The sequence below is a fragment of the Ictidomys tridecemlineatus genome, chromosome 13, assembly GCF_052094955.1.
Source record: "Ictidomys tridecemlineatus isolate mIctTri1 chromosome 13, mIctTri1.hap1, whole genome shotgun sequence".
In the NCBI taxonomy this organism is placed as follows: Eukaryota; Metazoa; Chordata; class Mammalia; order Rodentia; family Sciuridae; genus Ictidomys; species Ictidomys tridecemlineatus.
Window position 1 is genome coordinate 17,766,945 of NC_135489.1, and position 18,463 is coordinate 17,785,407.

An 18,463-nucleotide genomic window follows, 5' to 3' on the forward strand; every position below is an offset into this window, starting at 1 on the left:
GGATGGTGAGATATGCACTAACTGCCCCCACCCTTGAAGGTATCAATGTATTGAAAAGGGGAGTCCATCATAGTTTTTATGATTAGGCTAGTCTCGACTTAATTCCCCAGTAAAGTCTTAAATTCTTGTAAAATTCTGGGGTCTTATGTGTGCTAAGCCATCTGAGAATGCTTAGTCTCCAGTTCTCTATGATGATAATCTGCCACTCGTGTAGAATTTCATGGGTAATAAGCTGGCCAGAATCCTTTTGTTACATTCAAGTTAGAATAACTGTTTTCCTCTATTTTGTGGCCAGAAGAACACCTGAGAACATTAACACTCAGGCAAGTGGAGAAGAAAGTTGATGGGAGTGATGATGTAAAACATCTTTTGCTGGGCCTGGGACTGATGTGGTCTCATCCCAACAGTTTAAAGTGACTATCTCCAACCTCCATTGCTGTCCACATGCAGCCAAGGTGATCCTTGTCATCAACCATGAATCCCATTCCCTCTCTCGTCTGTTCACAACTGTCCCTCAAAACCCTAACACCATTCAGACTTCATCTCCTCTTCCTCTGGCTCACTATGCATAGAAATCTCCTTGCACTTTCTTGGATATGTTCACATGGTTCCCACTTTAGGGCTGTGACATTGCTGCTTGCTGCTCCCTCTGCTTGAAAATCTCATTGGGCCAATATCTCCACTGCTCAAAGGCCTCACTTCACTGGGGCCCTGTTTCTAGGTAATCTAGATAAAGGATGCCTTTATAGGCCACTGTGTTTAAAACATAATAATTACTTATTAAAAAAAAGAAAGTACATCTTCCTTCTCACACCAAAAGTAACTGCTGTTAAGAATTTGGAGAGCTTTTTCTAACTTAATACAGGAATGATATCATATTTCAGTTATTCTATCATGCAGTAGTCTTCCCTCAGGACTTCATGAGACATTCTCTCTCATCTCAGGCCTCTCTCATGGATCTCAGGAAATTCTTCTCACACCTGAATTCATTTTTTTTTCCTATTGTGTGGTTAGGTTATATTGTATAGGGAATCTTAGATACCTGGTGATTATTTTTGTAGGATGGATTCACCAGAGCAGGATCAAAGAATATGCACATTTTAAATTCTGATAGAAAATGCCAAATTGCTTTACATTCTCACCAAAAAGGTACGGCATCTGGTATTCTCAGGTTTCCTACTTTTTTGCCAATAAGAGGGGGGAAAACTCAGCATTGGCTTTTTGTTCGAATTTGCATGAAATAACTTTTTGGATTGATTCACTTGGTTATACTCTGAAGGATGTATATGCGGATTTCATTATTAATATTAAAAATTATTGAAAATCGAATCACCATGTCCTCCATTCATTATGCATACTAGAAACAGAAATATCCATGATATGTTCCCAGTATACCATGGAGAAAGACTTGAGCCCAAATCACAGGCAATCTGGTTTTGCAGAGAAGAATGACAGGACTTCTGTATGGGAGCAACACAAAAAGAAAATACCAGTGACTACCACTGTCCCAATCCCTTTGGCTGGACAGTACAAGGTGAGTGCCATGCATATGAAGAGTTTAGCCTAATAGATGAGGAATAGGTCCTCAGAGCCTTGGTCAGCACCCTCAATGATGCCACAGTTGCCATCAAGGGAACACTTTGTACAGGAAAAAGGCCTTTACAGGACACATTCATAGTTACCTCCCAGAATTCCAGGACTCTGTGGACAAGCATTTGGAAGATTTATATACATCAAAGTCTACAGTTAAGGCATCAGCTCAGGGGGAGATGCTTTAGTTCTGGAGGTATGCAAATGTGAGAAAATACTTTCTAGAAATGTTTTATTCCAGTGGAGAGCACCAGTTCAAAAGATCAAATGAAAATCCCTTAGTCTGTGATGGTGATACTATAGTAACTATAGTTACTGTAGTTACTAATTCCCAAACAAGATTTTGCATACTATGAATAGTAAAAAATACTTCCTGCTGAGTGATATGTGAATTACTTTCCTTTTGAGAAAAAAAAAAATCGCTTAGCATAGCACCCTGTAGCCAGGGTGTTGAAGGAAGGACTGAAAATGCTTCTGGGACTGTCCACAGAGCAGAAATTTCTGGAAGGAAAAATATCATGCATGTCTAAGTTGTGTGACACAATGGATGGGAAATTGGTCTCACCTGGTTCTGACCTAATTGTGTAAGCATATGCAGACTGCTTAAATTATCAACATTTTGGTGTGCTCATCTATAAAATGGGAATGACAATAGTACTTACTAAGGTTGTTGGAACTTAAAATGAGTTCATATCAGCAAAGTACTCAGAATAGTACCTGGCAGACAGTAAGCTCTTTCTATGATAAACATTAACCTTAGTAACTATCATCATCATCGCCATCTGCATCTCTGAATATATACTACAGAAAGAATAAACAAGATGTAGTTAATATGCTATTTTCCTAGGGCAAGTAAGTGCTAATAACATGCTAATGAATTAGGGGAAACAATATCCTAAATATTTACATATTTTTAAGTAGCTTCGATTTATAAGTATAATCTGATAAAAAGTATAAATAATTTTAGTTTTAATCTATATTTGCTAATACAAATAATATGGATTTTAGTTCTCTGCAGCACTTTAAAAAGGTCAAAGATAAATATTCTTCCTGTTATTCAATGAAATAAACACTCCTGGAAGGTCTAGAATTTTGTTTTGCTTTATTCTTTCTTTCAGTCTACCTATATATGTATTATGGTGCTGGGGACCAAACCCAGGCCCTTGCTCAAGCTATAACTCCATCCCTGTTTTGTTTTATTTTAATATGAAGAACTTTAATAATGAGAGACAGCCATCTGTTGGGGACATTTTAGGAATAGGAAAATGAATTAGAATGATTTTAGAGGGAATTCTACTTGTGAGTACAAGAGTATTATCTACAATTATTATCAAAAGTATACTGTAAAATGGTTACTAGTTTAAGGATTTTACTGGAAGTTAGGATAGAACTGTTTTATATTGCATTATTGTTATCACCATAAGGGATGAGAACAAACCACAGGTTTGGAGGAGTTTCTTTAAAAATGAGCTCATGCACTGTTGTAAAGCAGACTGTGTGCATTTCCTTACTGGACTTTAAGTGCCCATTTAGGGTGAACAAGGCTGATTCAGCTTTTCACTTGAAGAGCAAAATCAATCAGTCTGTCTACATAATAACAAAGTTTAAGAAAAGGTACACCATCTCTGAAAATATAAACTTTTTACTCTTCTGTTGGATTAGATGGTTTTTAATTCAGTTGAAAAGTATAAATGCTTATTTTACCTTGACTTTTTTTTGTATCTTATCTATGTTATAGCTTTAATGTTTTCCCAGTGATTACTTTTTAGTTCTTTCATTTGAATTTTAATATACATATACATACCACATATGTATGTGCATATGTGTTTTATATATGTTACTAGGAATGTACATTGAGGAAAAAAACCATAAATTATGTAAAACTGTTAAAAGTGGAAGTTACCAGTTAATGCATCACCATCCCCCTCCCAGATAACCATCAGAACTATCCTGGAGTGTGTTTTTCCAGACTTTTTCATACACAGGTACATGCATGAATATCTAGATTCACAGTTTTCTTTTTAAAATGTGATTTTATTTTATGTACTCTTCTGCAACTTGGCTAGTCCCTCTTTAAATGTCTTTTCTATAACATTTTTCCCACATGAGTAGGAATGGACTGACCTCATGTTTATAGTGGTTATATGGGGCACCACAGTTCTAACATACTTTAATGCAAGCAAAAATTAGTAAGCATATTTTAATTATAGGAAAAAGGTGAAGGAAAATGTTTTGATATGAAGCACATTTTATGTATAAAAACTTCTAATATGCCTTCCAATGAAGATCAATTCACAGATAACCTGAAAATCCAGGAAAACAATTACAAAACACTTTTCAATTTCAATATCAATACTACTAAAAGTTGGGTGGTTTATCCATTTGAAGAAAAATCATATATATATATATATATATATATTTTTTTTTTTGGCCTCAAGACCTTTAAAGTTAGTTCCCATCTTTCCATTACTTACATCTTTAATATGTACCGAGAAGTCAAAGTAGTCAAGCCATTAAATGTGCTACTCAGTTCTATGTACAGAATGCTTCTATCAACAAAAAAAACTTCTTCTTTCTTGGAAGTAAAATATGCATTGTAAGAGAATATCCAGTATAATTTTTGCAAAGTAATCAGTGTTCATTTAGTCAGAGATTCAATATAGCATTTAATATAATATTTCCTTCAATGAGAGTCAATTTGGGATACTAAAATAAGCACAGATTTTGAAATCAGGACCTGTGTGCCTGAAGAATGTCTATGCTACTCATCTTTTAAAACTCCTCTGAATCATTACCAGTTCTTCTCTTTTTTCCTCTGCACAATTCCTCACTTCTTCCATTCTGTTCTTCCATCAGAGCATCTGGTCCTCTGTCCTGGGCCTCCTTTTTCCCAGTGTTTGTGATACTTCACTGCTTTTACCTCTCTGTCTCTACTAGCCCAATTCAAGGCCTGTGAGGGCAGGGACTGCCTGACTATTTTGATGTGGCTCAGCTGCCTGCACAGATCCAGCAAGGCACACAAGACAGATACACAGTAATGTGTGTGGAACAAACAAATGGATTCTAAAATACTTTCAGGAATTTTTAAGAAACGTCAAAGGAGTACTTAAAAACTTTAACTTTATTAAATCACTTGCATTCCATCTTTTCCATTCCTATTTCTTGAGTGTTTTCTTTTTTCCTTATTTTGGAATCTGGTATTGAGATTGGCTATTTATATATTTAAAACCAGTCAACTAAAATAGTTGTTTATATTAGTTTTCAATTCTAAAATAAACACCATTTAGTGTTGTATTTCAAATAATTGGATGCTATAATGGACTAAGCAATTAATTAAAAGTTCTCATTTGGTGATTAAAAATGACATACTGATTCATTAAAAATAAAAACAATGAAATTCACATTGACTTCCTGACTCAGTATATACTGAGTGGATGATATGCTTTTATTTTTTTAAATGCTTTATTTTTTAGTGCAGTTTTAGGTTCACAATAAAACTGAGCAGAAAGTACAGAGGGTTCCCTTACTCCCCAACCCCCGCAAAAACAAAGCCTCTCCCACCCTCAGTATCCTGTTTCATTATCACTCCAATCCATAGGTCAGAGTCTGGAGATGAAGTTCCATGGTAGAGCAGTTGCTTAGCATGCATGAAGCCTCATGCATACTAGGCAAGTGCTTTACCATGGGGGAATGCTCTGCCCACAGCCTTCAGGGTTTTCCCAGTCTATAAACATCAGATAACAACCTTTGTGTTCAATCACCTTTCTACATGGTCATCCATGTTTCAATCATAACTATGCAATGAAATCTCCATAAAAACTTAAAAGGACAGGATTTAGAGACTTTTCATGAGCAAGTTCCTTGGAGTGGGGCATTTTCAAAGACCAGCACAAAATATTGCAAAATTATGTATTGGTGAAAGAGTCAAAGTGTATACTACACACCAATAGATTTAATTTAACAGTATGAAAAACTTACATGATTGCAGATTTCACTGGAACTAACTTTTAAAAATAATCACACATTGAGTTTGGGTATAGTGTTAAAGATGTGAAATTATCCAAAAAGACTATTAAATTATAGCATCCTTCCTTTTTTCAATTAGATATTTTTGTGAGGCCAAATTTTCAAATTTTCACCATATAATTCAATTAAAACTACATGCTGCAACAAATTAAAAACATGCATAGGTATGAAATTCCACTTGACTTCTACTAAACCAGACATTTAAAAATTCTATGAAAATGTACAACAATGCTACTTTTCTTCGTATTTATTTATTTTGTCTTGGAAAGTAATTATTTGTCACAAAAATGTTTTCTATTAACATGAAGCAAGTCTATTATTGTAACTTTAAATTAATCTGTAATTACTCTTTAAATCGCTCACTTTTAATTTCTAATACACTAAGAATCTATAGGTAGAAACTTTACAATCAAAAATCTCTTTAGGTTTTTCCATGTTTATGAGGTCCTGAGACCAAAAGGAGAACCACTACTTTAAAGAGTGAAAAGCATGTGGAAATCGAAAAATGGTTCAGATTTGGAAAGAGTGAGAGAATGAGTGTGTGCACGAGAGAGAGAGAGAGAGAGAGAGAGAGAGAGAGAGAGAGAGAGAGAGAGAGAGAGAGAGAGAGAGAGAGAGAGAGAAAGGGAGGGAGAGATTAGCAAAATATTGGAGGCAAAAGTCAGTCTCCAGCAGATAGAGACAGCAGGAGAGACGACAGAGTGTCCAGAGTGCAGACTCCTCTTCCTGGAAGAGGAGAGATGAGAGACTAGACAGTAGGGAGAGAAGATGTGGACAGAAAGAAAGGTTTTTAAATGAGAGATAATAAGCACGCTCCTGGGATGAGAAAGAAATGCTACAGAGAAGTCTTGGGTAAAAGTGAGAGAAGGGTTTTCTAAAGAGCAAGGTCCAAGAAGAGGTGAGAGAGGAAGCGCCTGGGCTTGGACCAATCAACAATCATCTTCTGATGGGTGGGCACAACTCTTTGCATCCCCTGACACGTCCATGCCCAGGCATGGACACCCATCTCACCCTGCAGAACACACGGCAGGTGTGAAATCTTATTCTTTTTCTGGTTTTTCATTATTCCCACTACTAGTCCTGAAGAACATAATAAAAAAAGCCTTAAACTTACTTGTGTCATACCTACAGAAGTATTTTGTTTCTCTTTCCCTTTCTCTCCGCCCCCCTCTCTCTCCATTCCTCCTCCTCCTCTCTCCTTTCCTTTTTGGTGCTGAGGATCAAACCCAAGGTACTGCACATGCTAAGTATGTGCTCTACCACTAAGCAATGCCCCCGCCCTATCTTTATTTCTAACTAAACTTTGATAGTAGTTTACAAGAGCTCAAATCTCTGTATTCCACCATCAGTAAAGAATACTTTTGCAACATGAATACTAAGAATTCCTTTGGAATTCCACGAGTACTTTTACTTCAGTATCATCTGTGTAAAGTGTACCAAAAGTACACTCACTATATATTTTCATGTTAGGCTACTGAATCAAACAAGAGTGGCAAAAAATGAGTCAGGGTTGGTATGATGACCAAGAGGGGAGTAAACATCAAATTGAGTCAAAGACAGCATGCTTGGTGTCAACTGGTCTGGTAGGTGACGAGCTTCACAAGGGGATTTAAATTCAGAAATACAGCACCTCGTAACCAATTTTAACAACAAACTCTGATGAAACTTCAGTGATGTTTCTCCTTCAAGCCTTGAAGAGTTAGTTCTACTGTCTTATTGTCTAGGGTATTTTTAACTGCAGATGCTGTATTATTTACATTCCAGGAAATTAAATGTGTATTACTCAGAACCTTCTGTCATTCTGTCTCTACAGTAATTATCTAGAGTACTGGATGATGCCTTCTGAAGATCACCTCAGAGACTGATGAAGGTAAAGCAAAGGCCAATGAGATAGATGTCAAAGAATCTGCAGGAAGTCATTTCTGACATGCCGTTATCTGTGTTCTAAAAAGGATGCAGTTTAATTCCTGTACAATAATAAAGTCTTATTTGTAATGGCGATGAAAAATCTGACAGTAGAACTATTTTGTATTACTTTGTTTTGAAAGATACGCATGCTATATTCTCTCAAGGGCAGTGAAATCTCAGTCATTTTTCTGGTATTATTAATAGGTGCCACTAAGTTATTAATAATATACCTGGAACTCAAATGTGAATTATTAGGAAATATTTAAGTGTATGACTATAAAGTTTATATAATAGTTATTATTATGTGATTTTTATATCTTTTATTGGTGATGTTATAGGAAAATATCTACAGCTACATAAACTACTCCAGGAAGATCTAGAATTTTTCAGTTAGTATAAGGAAATTTTATTTTTAGAAAATAACCATAGCTGATATGATGTTTACAATGACTGTTTTTGCTTTCATTGCTTTTGAAATAAAATTGAAACTGTGTGTATTTCATATGCATATATATATACCTACACATATATAACATATACACACCTCATCAAGGACTTATGGAAGCTGATAGAATATAATAGAGTAATAAGGAAAGGAAAACAGGAGTGGGAGTATGATGAGGTACACAGTATGGGAGATGAAGCCATACTTTACTAAAATGAAGCAAAGAATTTCCCTAATGGCTAAAGCAAAGTTTTAAAATTACTACTCCTTACATGGAAAATAAACAAAAAACGGGGATAGGAAGGGGATAGAAAAGGCAGAAGAATACAACAGACACTAGTATGCCAGTATGTATAAACGTGGATGTATAACGAATGTGATCCTGCAATCTGTACACGTGGTAAAAATAAGAATTCATACCCCATTTGAATCAAATGTATGATATATGATATGTCAAGATCATTGTAATGTTTTGAGAACCAATAAAAATAAATAAATAAATAAATAAATAAATAAATAAATAAATAAAACAAAACAAAACAATATACAATCTAGATTCTTTGGGACAAAAAAAATATAACAGAAAATGACTGTCATCAGATTGGAAAGAGATGTCTAAAGCCTTCATAGGACAGTCAACAACATGCTAAATGCCATGATTGTGACAGTCCCACACTCCCTGTGCTGGCGGCGTTCTCTGCTCTCCTCCAAGGTGCCCAGTGCAAACTGTGGGCATCATATGAATGTGCAGGTGGGGAGATGACTGGAGGAAACCAGTCGACTTGGGCATAACATGCAGCTCTTTGATGGTTTAACTCTATCTAGGGATTAAACTAGAATATTTAGAGTAATAAACAGACCATAGAGGTTTTAAAGTCTCCAGCAGGCCTTCTGCGGTAGGTACCAAGAGCAAGTCTGAAAAACCAAGGGTCCTCACTGGAATTACATGAGCTGAAGGAATGTCTTTAGGTATTTCTTTAGAGAATCAGAGTGCATTCACTGTATAACTGAAAAGCATTCAAGGGTCCAAAGTGTGATATAAGAGAAAAATGGCCACAAAGCACAGTGACAGGTTTTGTTTATCTTGATTTTAGATGGCTGGAGTGCTTGGTTTTAAACTTCAGTGTGCCTAAGAATCACCAGTGAGGCTGCTAAGTGCAGCTTCCCAGTTGTAGGGGACCTCGTGTAGCCTAAAAACAGATCATTCTCTTGAAAGTGGTCTGGGAATAATAATCGGAGATCAGTATTCCCCATAGTACCTAATGGGGAGTGATTTCTCATAATGTTTTTGAATTTTACCTTCCTATGTGATTCCTCAGTCTATCAAATAAGAGACAATAAATATACTTTGTTTAACACTTAGGTCCTTCCTAGCATGTTCTTAAGAATTACAGAATCTCTAACTATCTGATAGTCTATCAATGGCATACATTTAATGTTTTCTTTATAAGAACCTACAATTTCATGTTGATCTTACTTCTACAAAAGTTACATTTCTCTTGAACAGGTGTTCTCTTTTTATCATATCAACAGTGTGATTCAGCTCTGTCCTGCTTTGTACACTGGCTCCTCCTAAGTTTAAAGACAAGCGTGGGGTCTCAGGTTGTCAAATACATAGGCCTTCTAACCTCACATTGGTCTCATCTTTCTTTCCTACTCTTATGTCCCTTTGCCTCAATTCCCTCTATTTAAATCTATAAAATGTCCTTCTTAAAAATTTTGAGAATTGGTGGTTTAAAACATTTAGTACTCTATGAAGTGCTATATACATGAAAAACATGATTGTATTATTTTCTTAATCATGCACTGCTACCTGTTCTAACATCAGCAAGTGAGTTTTGGTCAGTGACGCAGAAAGAATGTCTAACAAATTGTACTGGCATATATTACAATCCATTTCTGTTTTCAAGCAGATGATATTACTAGAAGTTTTAATAATTGACAGATAAGCTATTATATAAACAAAATTTTAGAAACTAAACTTTTTATATCAATCCTTTCAATTAATTAACAATCTATAGCTTTAAGTATATTTTGAATGAAGATGTTGATGAACCAAAAATTCAGTTAACAATATGATTGGGTGAATGAATGCATAACTTATTAAATTATAGTCATTATATAATAATTAATAAACCAGAGACTTTCAGAATAATAATAAAATGGGAATCTGAGATTTAATTATAAAAAGAAAATCATAGAGAAACTACCTCACTCAAGTTTTAAAATACTGAACCTGAAACTGTAAATCTAGATACACATCAGAATCACAAACCCACTGGTGGAGATGGGAAAAAAATATAAATAAAATAAAATAAAGGAAACCTAACTCAGTATTATTTAGCATTATGATGCTATTTCATCTTGGGACTCAGATAAAAAATTAACATTCTATTTTTAAATATTTAGTGACTTCAGGATACTACATTAACTCTTAACTGAACTAATACAACTTTAGTTGGGAAGATCACACTTATAACATTGATTAAAATTATTTAATTTTTCATAGATGTGAAGGTGATAATGTAATGTTGTGATGTTTATTTATTTATTTATTTTGGTTCTTGTCCATGGCTCATAACTCCCTCCCCTAAGTGGGCCATAAAAAAATCTAATCTTCCTCTTCCTTTCTATTTGGAACTGGCCAAAAATAAAATTTCTGACCCACCTTTGTCTGACAGTGAGTCATAAGACCTCCCTCATTCTAGAAGGGTTGTATTCCACACCCATGAGGAAAGAATGTTGCTCAGAGAAGTCATCAAGAATTTGAATAGACAGGACTTGTCGAATTTCCCTGCCCAGACAATTAGCAATCACATCTGTGCAATGAAGTTTCCTTAATCCAAAGGACAAGGCTCATAGCACAGTGAGCAAACGGAAGTTCCTGTAGAGTGGGACACCCAGGAGGAAATGGAAACTTCATACCCCTTCTCCTGTACCTTGCCCTTTGCATCTCTTCATCTGTGTCCTTTGAAATGAACTTTATATTAAACTGTTAAACATGCAAGTATTTTCCTCAGTTCTGTGAGCTGCTTGAACAAATTATTCAAACCAAAGGAAGGAACTGTGGAAACTCGAATTTGTACTCTGTCGATCAGAAGCATAGGTAGCATAACATCAGAAGCATAGGTAAAACAATCCAGGGCTTATGACTGGCATCTGAAGGGTGTAAAGGGATAGCAGCCTTCAGGAATATTATAGAAACCAGTCTAAGCTAAAACCCACCTCACCTTTAAGAAAGAGCAAAAGGAAGGAAAGCGGGGAGGGAAGAATACAAAACCATATCAAGGTTTTAAAAACAAATGTCACATGCTTGACGCACAGATATCCATGCCATCAACTTCAATTGGAGTTTCATATTTAAGAAAAGGCATTGATAAGCAGAGGGCTCATAAGTAGTATAAGAAACATATTACAATGCCACAAACAGGGCAGATATTCAATAAAATAATCTTAACTTTGTTATTGTTAATGTCTTAACCTAGTACTAGTAAAATCCAGTCAATAGATAGAATAGCCATCAACCTGTAAAACTTTTGAGATCCTGTCCAATTTTAGTGTTCTCTGAAGTCCCCCATAATTTCTTGTCTAACATTTAGCATAAACTACAAACTTATTTGTTCATCATCCTTCTATATCTATGGGCTGACTCTCCAATGTATGGGCCTGTGTGGCTTTTATCTTCACAGCCTTAATAACATTTAACACAATATTTGTTATAAATCTGATCTTTTGTAAGCTTATGTCCTATCAACTATGTTCTGGTAAAAGGATTACATGCTTTTGTTTAAAACTTTCTTGACTCCTAATTACCTACCAAGTAGCAATCAACTCCTCTGTATGAAATTCGAAGTTCTACATTTGGGCACTATACTAGACTCCCATCCTCCACCAACCTTCCAGCCATCCTACCACACAACATTTCCTGAACTGACTATACATTTTTGTGCCTCTACACATTTGTTGGTCTGGTTCTCTCTGCAGTCCAAGAAGACATACTCCCATCTACTCTGCATAACCCATCTCAACAAACTCTACTCTGAAGCTTTCCCAGAACCCACCACACTCCTGCCACAGCCATCACCCAATTCCCTCAGAGGATACATCCCTTTTTCCATTTGGCAACTGCTTTTATTAAAGCATTCTTCACAGATATTATTATTTGTCTGCCTTCTCCTCTGTGAAACTTTTTCAGATTCCCATATGCTGAGTTGGGCACTCCATTTATTGCCCAGCTCAGTTCCTGGCAGGTACTCTACTCCAGCATATAACCCAGAACCCAAAGTCATCTTTGGGACTCCAGGAACTGAGGATGCTGCTTGGGGAAGAGGCAGGCTCGCAGCCAAGGGGAACAATAGGCCCTTCAAACACTGAGCCATTGACTCATATTAACCCCAGAAAATTTATTTACACAGCAGTAGCTGCTGCTACAAGAAACACTCTGTTAACATTCAGTGAGATCAGCCCTAATCCAACTGTTCCTCATCACCTCCACTAAGTGATAGACAAATGCACATTTCCAATTAGACACTTCTTTAGGAACAATTGAATGTGAAAATAACAGCTCTATGTATTCTTAAAAATCAATCACACAATAGGTTTAATATACATAATGTTTTTAACAAGAACATAATACAGATTATGCAACACATTAAAAATTAACTGTATTCTAATTTGTCAATCTTATCATAAGAAAATGTGCATCTGTATACATATATGCTACAATATAATTTTTTAAAAAAAATCTGTATTCATGTTTTAACTGTTAGGTAGCATAAGTTAGAAATTGCAAAATGAAGAGACTAAGATATAAAGGTCTACTGCAAACACTGAAAAATGTATGGGAAGGTTTATGGAGTACAATCAATTCAGCAAATACTTGCTGAAATACCAGGAAATACACAAGACAGAAAGTGGTACCATATAATGTCACTACTCTCAGGAAACTTACCATCTGCAACAAAACTTTAAAATAAAAAGAAACTAGCAAAAGTAAGTAAGGATATTAATGAACTTGTTATGAAAAGAAAATGTTATGCAACCACGAGTAATAGGTGGTCCTGTTTTCTACAAAAACAATTATCTTGAACAGATTTAAATATTGCTTCTACTGCCTATATGGAGGTAAAAAAATTCTTTTTAACAAAAGGTGTCTCAGGCTATGAACATTTTGAGATCTACACACTTAAAAAAACATGTTACTACCTTTGACACTAAAATAATCTTCAATTCATAGCATATTAATGCTACACAAAATATATGTAATACTTAAAGTTACACTTAACATATTTAATGCTGTTTTAAAAAGTTTATTATTTTCTCAAGGGAAAACACCTATATTAACAGGATATAATATAAATATTGGCCATTATATTAAAAATAAAATTCACTGGTGAAAAGGTAACATAATATTTCTGTTGGCTGAAAGTACAGCTTCTTCCCTAAGTTAGAAACTTCCTAAACCCTATTTTGTAATGTAATAATACCCTGAGTAACTGATGGAAGAATACAGACACATCTAGGCATGCATCTCTTATTCATCTTTTATCTTGTGAATAAGATGTCTTCATGACCTGATTTCACATAGCTGGTTCTACTATATTTGCATTTTTGCCTAAAAGCTACCTAAATCATTTTAGAAGGTAAGCAGATATTAACTATAATTGGCCATCTAAGAGGCAAGACCTCTAATTAATCTCTGTAAACAGTCTACTAAGATTATGTTATTGGAAATTACTTATTTTGCATGCTACTGAAGGCATCTTTACCTGCAGATAGCTGGAAAACATTCTTGAAGACCTTTCTTTTTAACTAAAGATCCTTCTAGGCAGTACATAATGATGTCCATAACCTTTGGAGGAAAAGGAATGAATGAAAAATTAATTTTAAATGCTTAATTTTCAAAAAGTTAAATGATTACATTAGGCTTCATTTGCCCATGAAAATTCTAGATAGTTTGATTTTAGTAGTTAAAACAGAAGTAGTTACTTTAAAACATTTGTATACTACAGGCTATCCTTTGTCTTACTTGTGATAAAAATTTAATGACAGTGAAGTAAATAGAATAGACTTGTTAACTTTGAATCTACTCATGTATATGTACAAGACATATAGCTTTCATTCAAGCACATTATACAACTTGTTTTAATAATGTCAAGGAGAATTTCTATAACCTTTGAAAAATACTCTAATACAGACCAATTCAATGTGAATGAGAAAAGGACATGGCACTCATTTTGGTTTTTGAGGAAATTTAATTAAAGCCTCTAGAAATGTCACAAAAGTTAATTCATTTTAGTTATCTCTTTCTTGCCTGCTTTCACTCTCTTACCTTCTTCCCCTTCTTTTCTCTCTTTATCTTAGAGATTCTGGAAACTAAGGTACCAATTTATATTAATACCCTGGAATATTTAATTTAGGATATTGACATATCATTAAACAAGACAGTTCTTACCTCCACAAGAAGATCCACAACATCTGTAGGCATCTTTTCGATGAGAATTTCAATGACTCTCAGGATTTCCCCTTTAGCTCGTGCAAGGGCTGTAGTGTGCATATTCTGCTGCGATTGGGTATTTGCTGCAAGAGCTGTATGTCTGTGTACCTATAAAAATATTTCCATGCTGTAGATATAACTGCCACTTAATATAATTTTACATTTCTGACTTATTTTTCACTTACTAATACTACAGAAAAAAAAGAGCACAAAAGCAAATCATGGGGTGGCTCAGGAAATACTTTGGATCACCACCCCCAAAATCAGTATAACAACTTAATAAATACTGTCTAAAAATTCAATATATCTTGGGTATTATTTGAGATCTTAATACAATATTATCATGACATTTAAGAAAAGAAACATATTGAAGACTGAAGATTTATGGATTCAGTATATTTGGTACTGAAGTAATAGTGTGGTTAGGAAATACCCAGAAGGAAATATGATCCTTGATCTCAAGTAATAATGGTAAATAATATTTATATAACATTGTGTTCCAGAGACTATTTTAAGTGCTTTATCATCAAATTAGGAAATCAAAATGAACAAAGCAAATAACAAATCCAAGTGTAATTTTTCCCATACAAATTGTAAGTTTTCCAGTTCAGAGGAGACAGAATATTAACAGGTCCTGGACTAGGCATGGAGCAGTGGACACAGGGATAGGATAGGAAACAGTGGTAACAATGAGAAATATGTTAGTATTTTACTTGAATAATTTATGATTAAAAAGTAAATTGGAAAACTTGGTTTTAAAAGATAATACAGGCTGTTACATCAAAATATTTTAAAATATCTTTCTAACCAAAAGCTAAAGAAGAGAGAATCCAAAGCATGGGTGTTCTAACAGTTCAATTAACAAGATTCATAAGTAAATGGTACAAATTAAGATTGAAATCACAATTAATATAAGAACCTGCTAGATTAATATAACCCTTATTCAGTATAGTCAATATAACTTCCTTTGTGTACTCCATGAATGGGAAAAATTGATAAAGAATTTTCAACACTTATAAAACTGTTTATTTGGGCTGGGGTTATAGCTCAGTGGTAGAGTGCTTGCCTAGCATGTGTGAGGCACTGGGTTCAATTCTTAGCATCATATATAAATAAATATAAAAATAAAATAAAGGTCCACTAGCAACTAAAAAAATTTTTTTAACTGTTTATTTATATATACATACATTATAATATTTTGTTCCAAATATATACGTATGTATAATTTAAATGTACCGGAACCTTACTATAAGACCATACACTTTTAGAAAGATATACTTCTAGTCCTAAATTTATTTTTGATGTAAATCGACAGTTCCACTGCCTCATAATCACCTATACAAATTGCTATTAGAACCTTCTTTCCTCCCTTCTAGCTACCTTTACATCAGAAATACTTACAGCATGCCTATTAAGGATGGCTGTGGGGCAGACACAGGCCCAATAGGTTTCAGGTTATCAGAATAGACTCAGAAGTATTTATTCCATATTTTAAAAATTCATCATAGCTACAGGAAAAACAACTCAGACAGAGCCCATGCCCTATGGACACCTCGTCTGCACATTATTCATGTGGAAATGGAACAAACCTTTAAAAAAAAATTTAGGGTCTTATCATCCTTTCTCTTTTCTCCCCATTACCAAGACCTATAAGAAAGATCCTATAATTGGTTCATTGTTCTTTACTAGTTTTTCAGTTAGATGTGGGCAATTAGTTAGAACACTAAGAATGTGGGAATCAATTGGCATTCAAGTCTTTATCTGTGACATGTAATAGGAAAAACAATTAGCACGTTTATGACTTACATTTTTTGTTTACAGTTGGAGAACCAGTGCTAAATAAGAAGTTTACTTTGATTACAAGTAGGTACTTACACTTGAAAAATGTGAATACCTTTAATAGGCTTTAATTTGCATACCCCTGCTATATTTCAGATTTTTTTGAAAAACTATTGTCAAATATTTGCAAGCGAATTAGCTTTGAGAACAGAAGTGAATACCACAGCACAAGTAATGAATGCACAGCTGTGGAATTCAGAGTGCATGCACAAACACGCATATATTCATGTCAGTACTAAATCATTAACTTGCTTTGTTTTAGAACAAGTTGGAAGGATCATTTGTGGGTATGAACCCTCAGTTTACAGTGTCAGATAATTCCTTTAAATGGGAAACTGCAGCACACTGTGGAGTCCCCTCACCTCTTTGGCTATAGTGGTGATGAAGGCGGGTGGTCTGGCAGTGGCAATGAGAGAGAGGGCATGCCTTGCGGAGCGGGCGGAGTCAGCTGCAGGGCTCAGAGGCAGCCCCATTGTGATGCTAAACAGGGATCAGAAAAAAGGAAAAAAGAAAAGAAGCATTAGAAATATAGAGTGAAAAGATTAGACACAGCTTATAATGTCAGTTCAAGGTCAATGGGAGCACTCAAACAGTTAGAATATAATGGACTTGCAACAATGAGCAGTGATTAGGAGTCAGGGTGTTCTGGCATCAAATACAAAATCGAATAATTAACCGTGAAGATTGAAAACAGTATGCGCATCTGTCCAAAGTGTTAAAAATGCCTTGTTAACAAATTATCAAGAACTAGTACTGAATACATATCACAAAGCTCAGAAAAAGGCAAGAATGAATATCATGCTGGGTATTTTCAAATTTTGGCCCTCCAAAATTAAAGGTAATAATTTATTTAAAGGTCACCTTAAAAGACTATTTTAGGCTGTGTGTGTGTGTGTGACAAGAAGTAGAATTCATTCTTATTTATTTATTTAGTTTTTTTATTAGGTGCTCATGACAATACAATGATCTTGATATATTATACATTTGATTCAAATGGGGTATGAATTCTTATTTTTCCACGTGTACAGGTTGCAGGATCACATTGGTTATACGGCCATGTATATACATACAGCAACACTAGAATTCATTCTTAATCTAGAAAATTATCAGAAGAATTGAGAATGACAAAATTACTTCTAGTTTGTAATTTATTCTTAGTTTGAAATAGCCTCAGCACTACTATTTACCCCACACTCAGTACTTTCAGAACCAGTCTACTAATTGGCATGCTCTGCTGACAGTTTATTTACTATTGATATAAAATTAAATTAACTGATACTGGTTCTCCTTATATAAAGAACAGGTGACAGGACACCATCTAGGCTATTTATAAGACTATGTACTCAATGAAATAAACCCTTCCAAACTGAGAGTACAAAGGTCCTGGTGGATAGGGTGCTTATTCATTTCCCACCTGACACATAATAATGATGGTCTTACTTCCAATTGTACTTTATATTACATATAAACCACTGTGAAAAGTATTAAGACCTTAAATTAAAATGCGGCATGTGTTCTGCATATTAACTGCATACAAATAGTTTTGTTAAAATGGAGCCTGTTATAGTTCTCTAATTAAGTAGTTTTCATATTTAAATATTCATATGAAGATACATTAAGATTTATCCTACTCCAATTCTATATGTCTTTATGGTTCATGTGTAAACTGGATTATGTTTACTAAAAATTCTCAGAAATTTCACAGGTATCCTTGTATTTGAACTTTTAGTTGTAAATAAAGATGACATAGGCATTCTTGTCACTGTTAAAGGAGCTAAATTGATCCCGAAAAATTCTGCTTATAATTTTTTGTAACTTTTATACAGCTTAAATCTTTGATAATATATAACTGTCTTTCATCTTTTTTCCAAAATGAGGGTAAATGCAAAGCAGGAACTCAGAGGGATAGAGTATTTCTTTGATGTTTACAAATACATCACATTTACAAATGTGAGCTGAGAAAACACACACACACACACACACACACACACACACACACACACACACTGAATAACAAACAAAACAAACAAATGGGATATAGTTTCTCCCCAAAAAGTCTTGTGCCCTTGGGTCCCAGCAGCAGCTGGAAAGAGGTGTTTAGCAGGATGAGCAGTTGGCTAGTTCCTTTTTTGGATTAAACTTTACTATTGAAAATTCAG

The 18,463-nt window shown here is 34.7% G+C and overlaps 1 protein-coding gene across 6 annotated transcripts in view; it reads right to left on the minus strand.

Annotated features, from left to right (window-relative positions):
- Wdr7 (WD repeat domain 7) overlaps nucleotides 1-18,463 on the minus strand; it is a 327,637-nt gene that overhangs the window by 65,478 nt on the left and 243,696 nt on the right. For all 6 annotated transcript variants that reach the window (XM_040272677.2, XM_078029968.1, XM_005323039.3 and 3 more), the window contains 3 exons: nucleotides 16,667-16,784; nucleotides 14,424-14,573; nucleotides 13,738-13,820 (listed from right to left, as the gene is read on the minus strand). In XM_040272677.2, coding sequence (XP_040128611.1) covers nucleotides 13,738-13,820; nucleotides 14,424-14,573; nucleotides 16,667-16,784 — 351 coding nt within the window. The remainder of the gene's footprint in view (nucleotides 1-13,737; nucleotides 13,821-14,423; nucleotides 14,574-16,666; nucleotides 16,785-18,463) is intronic.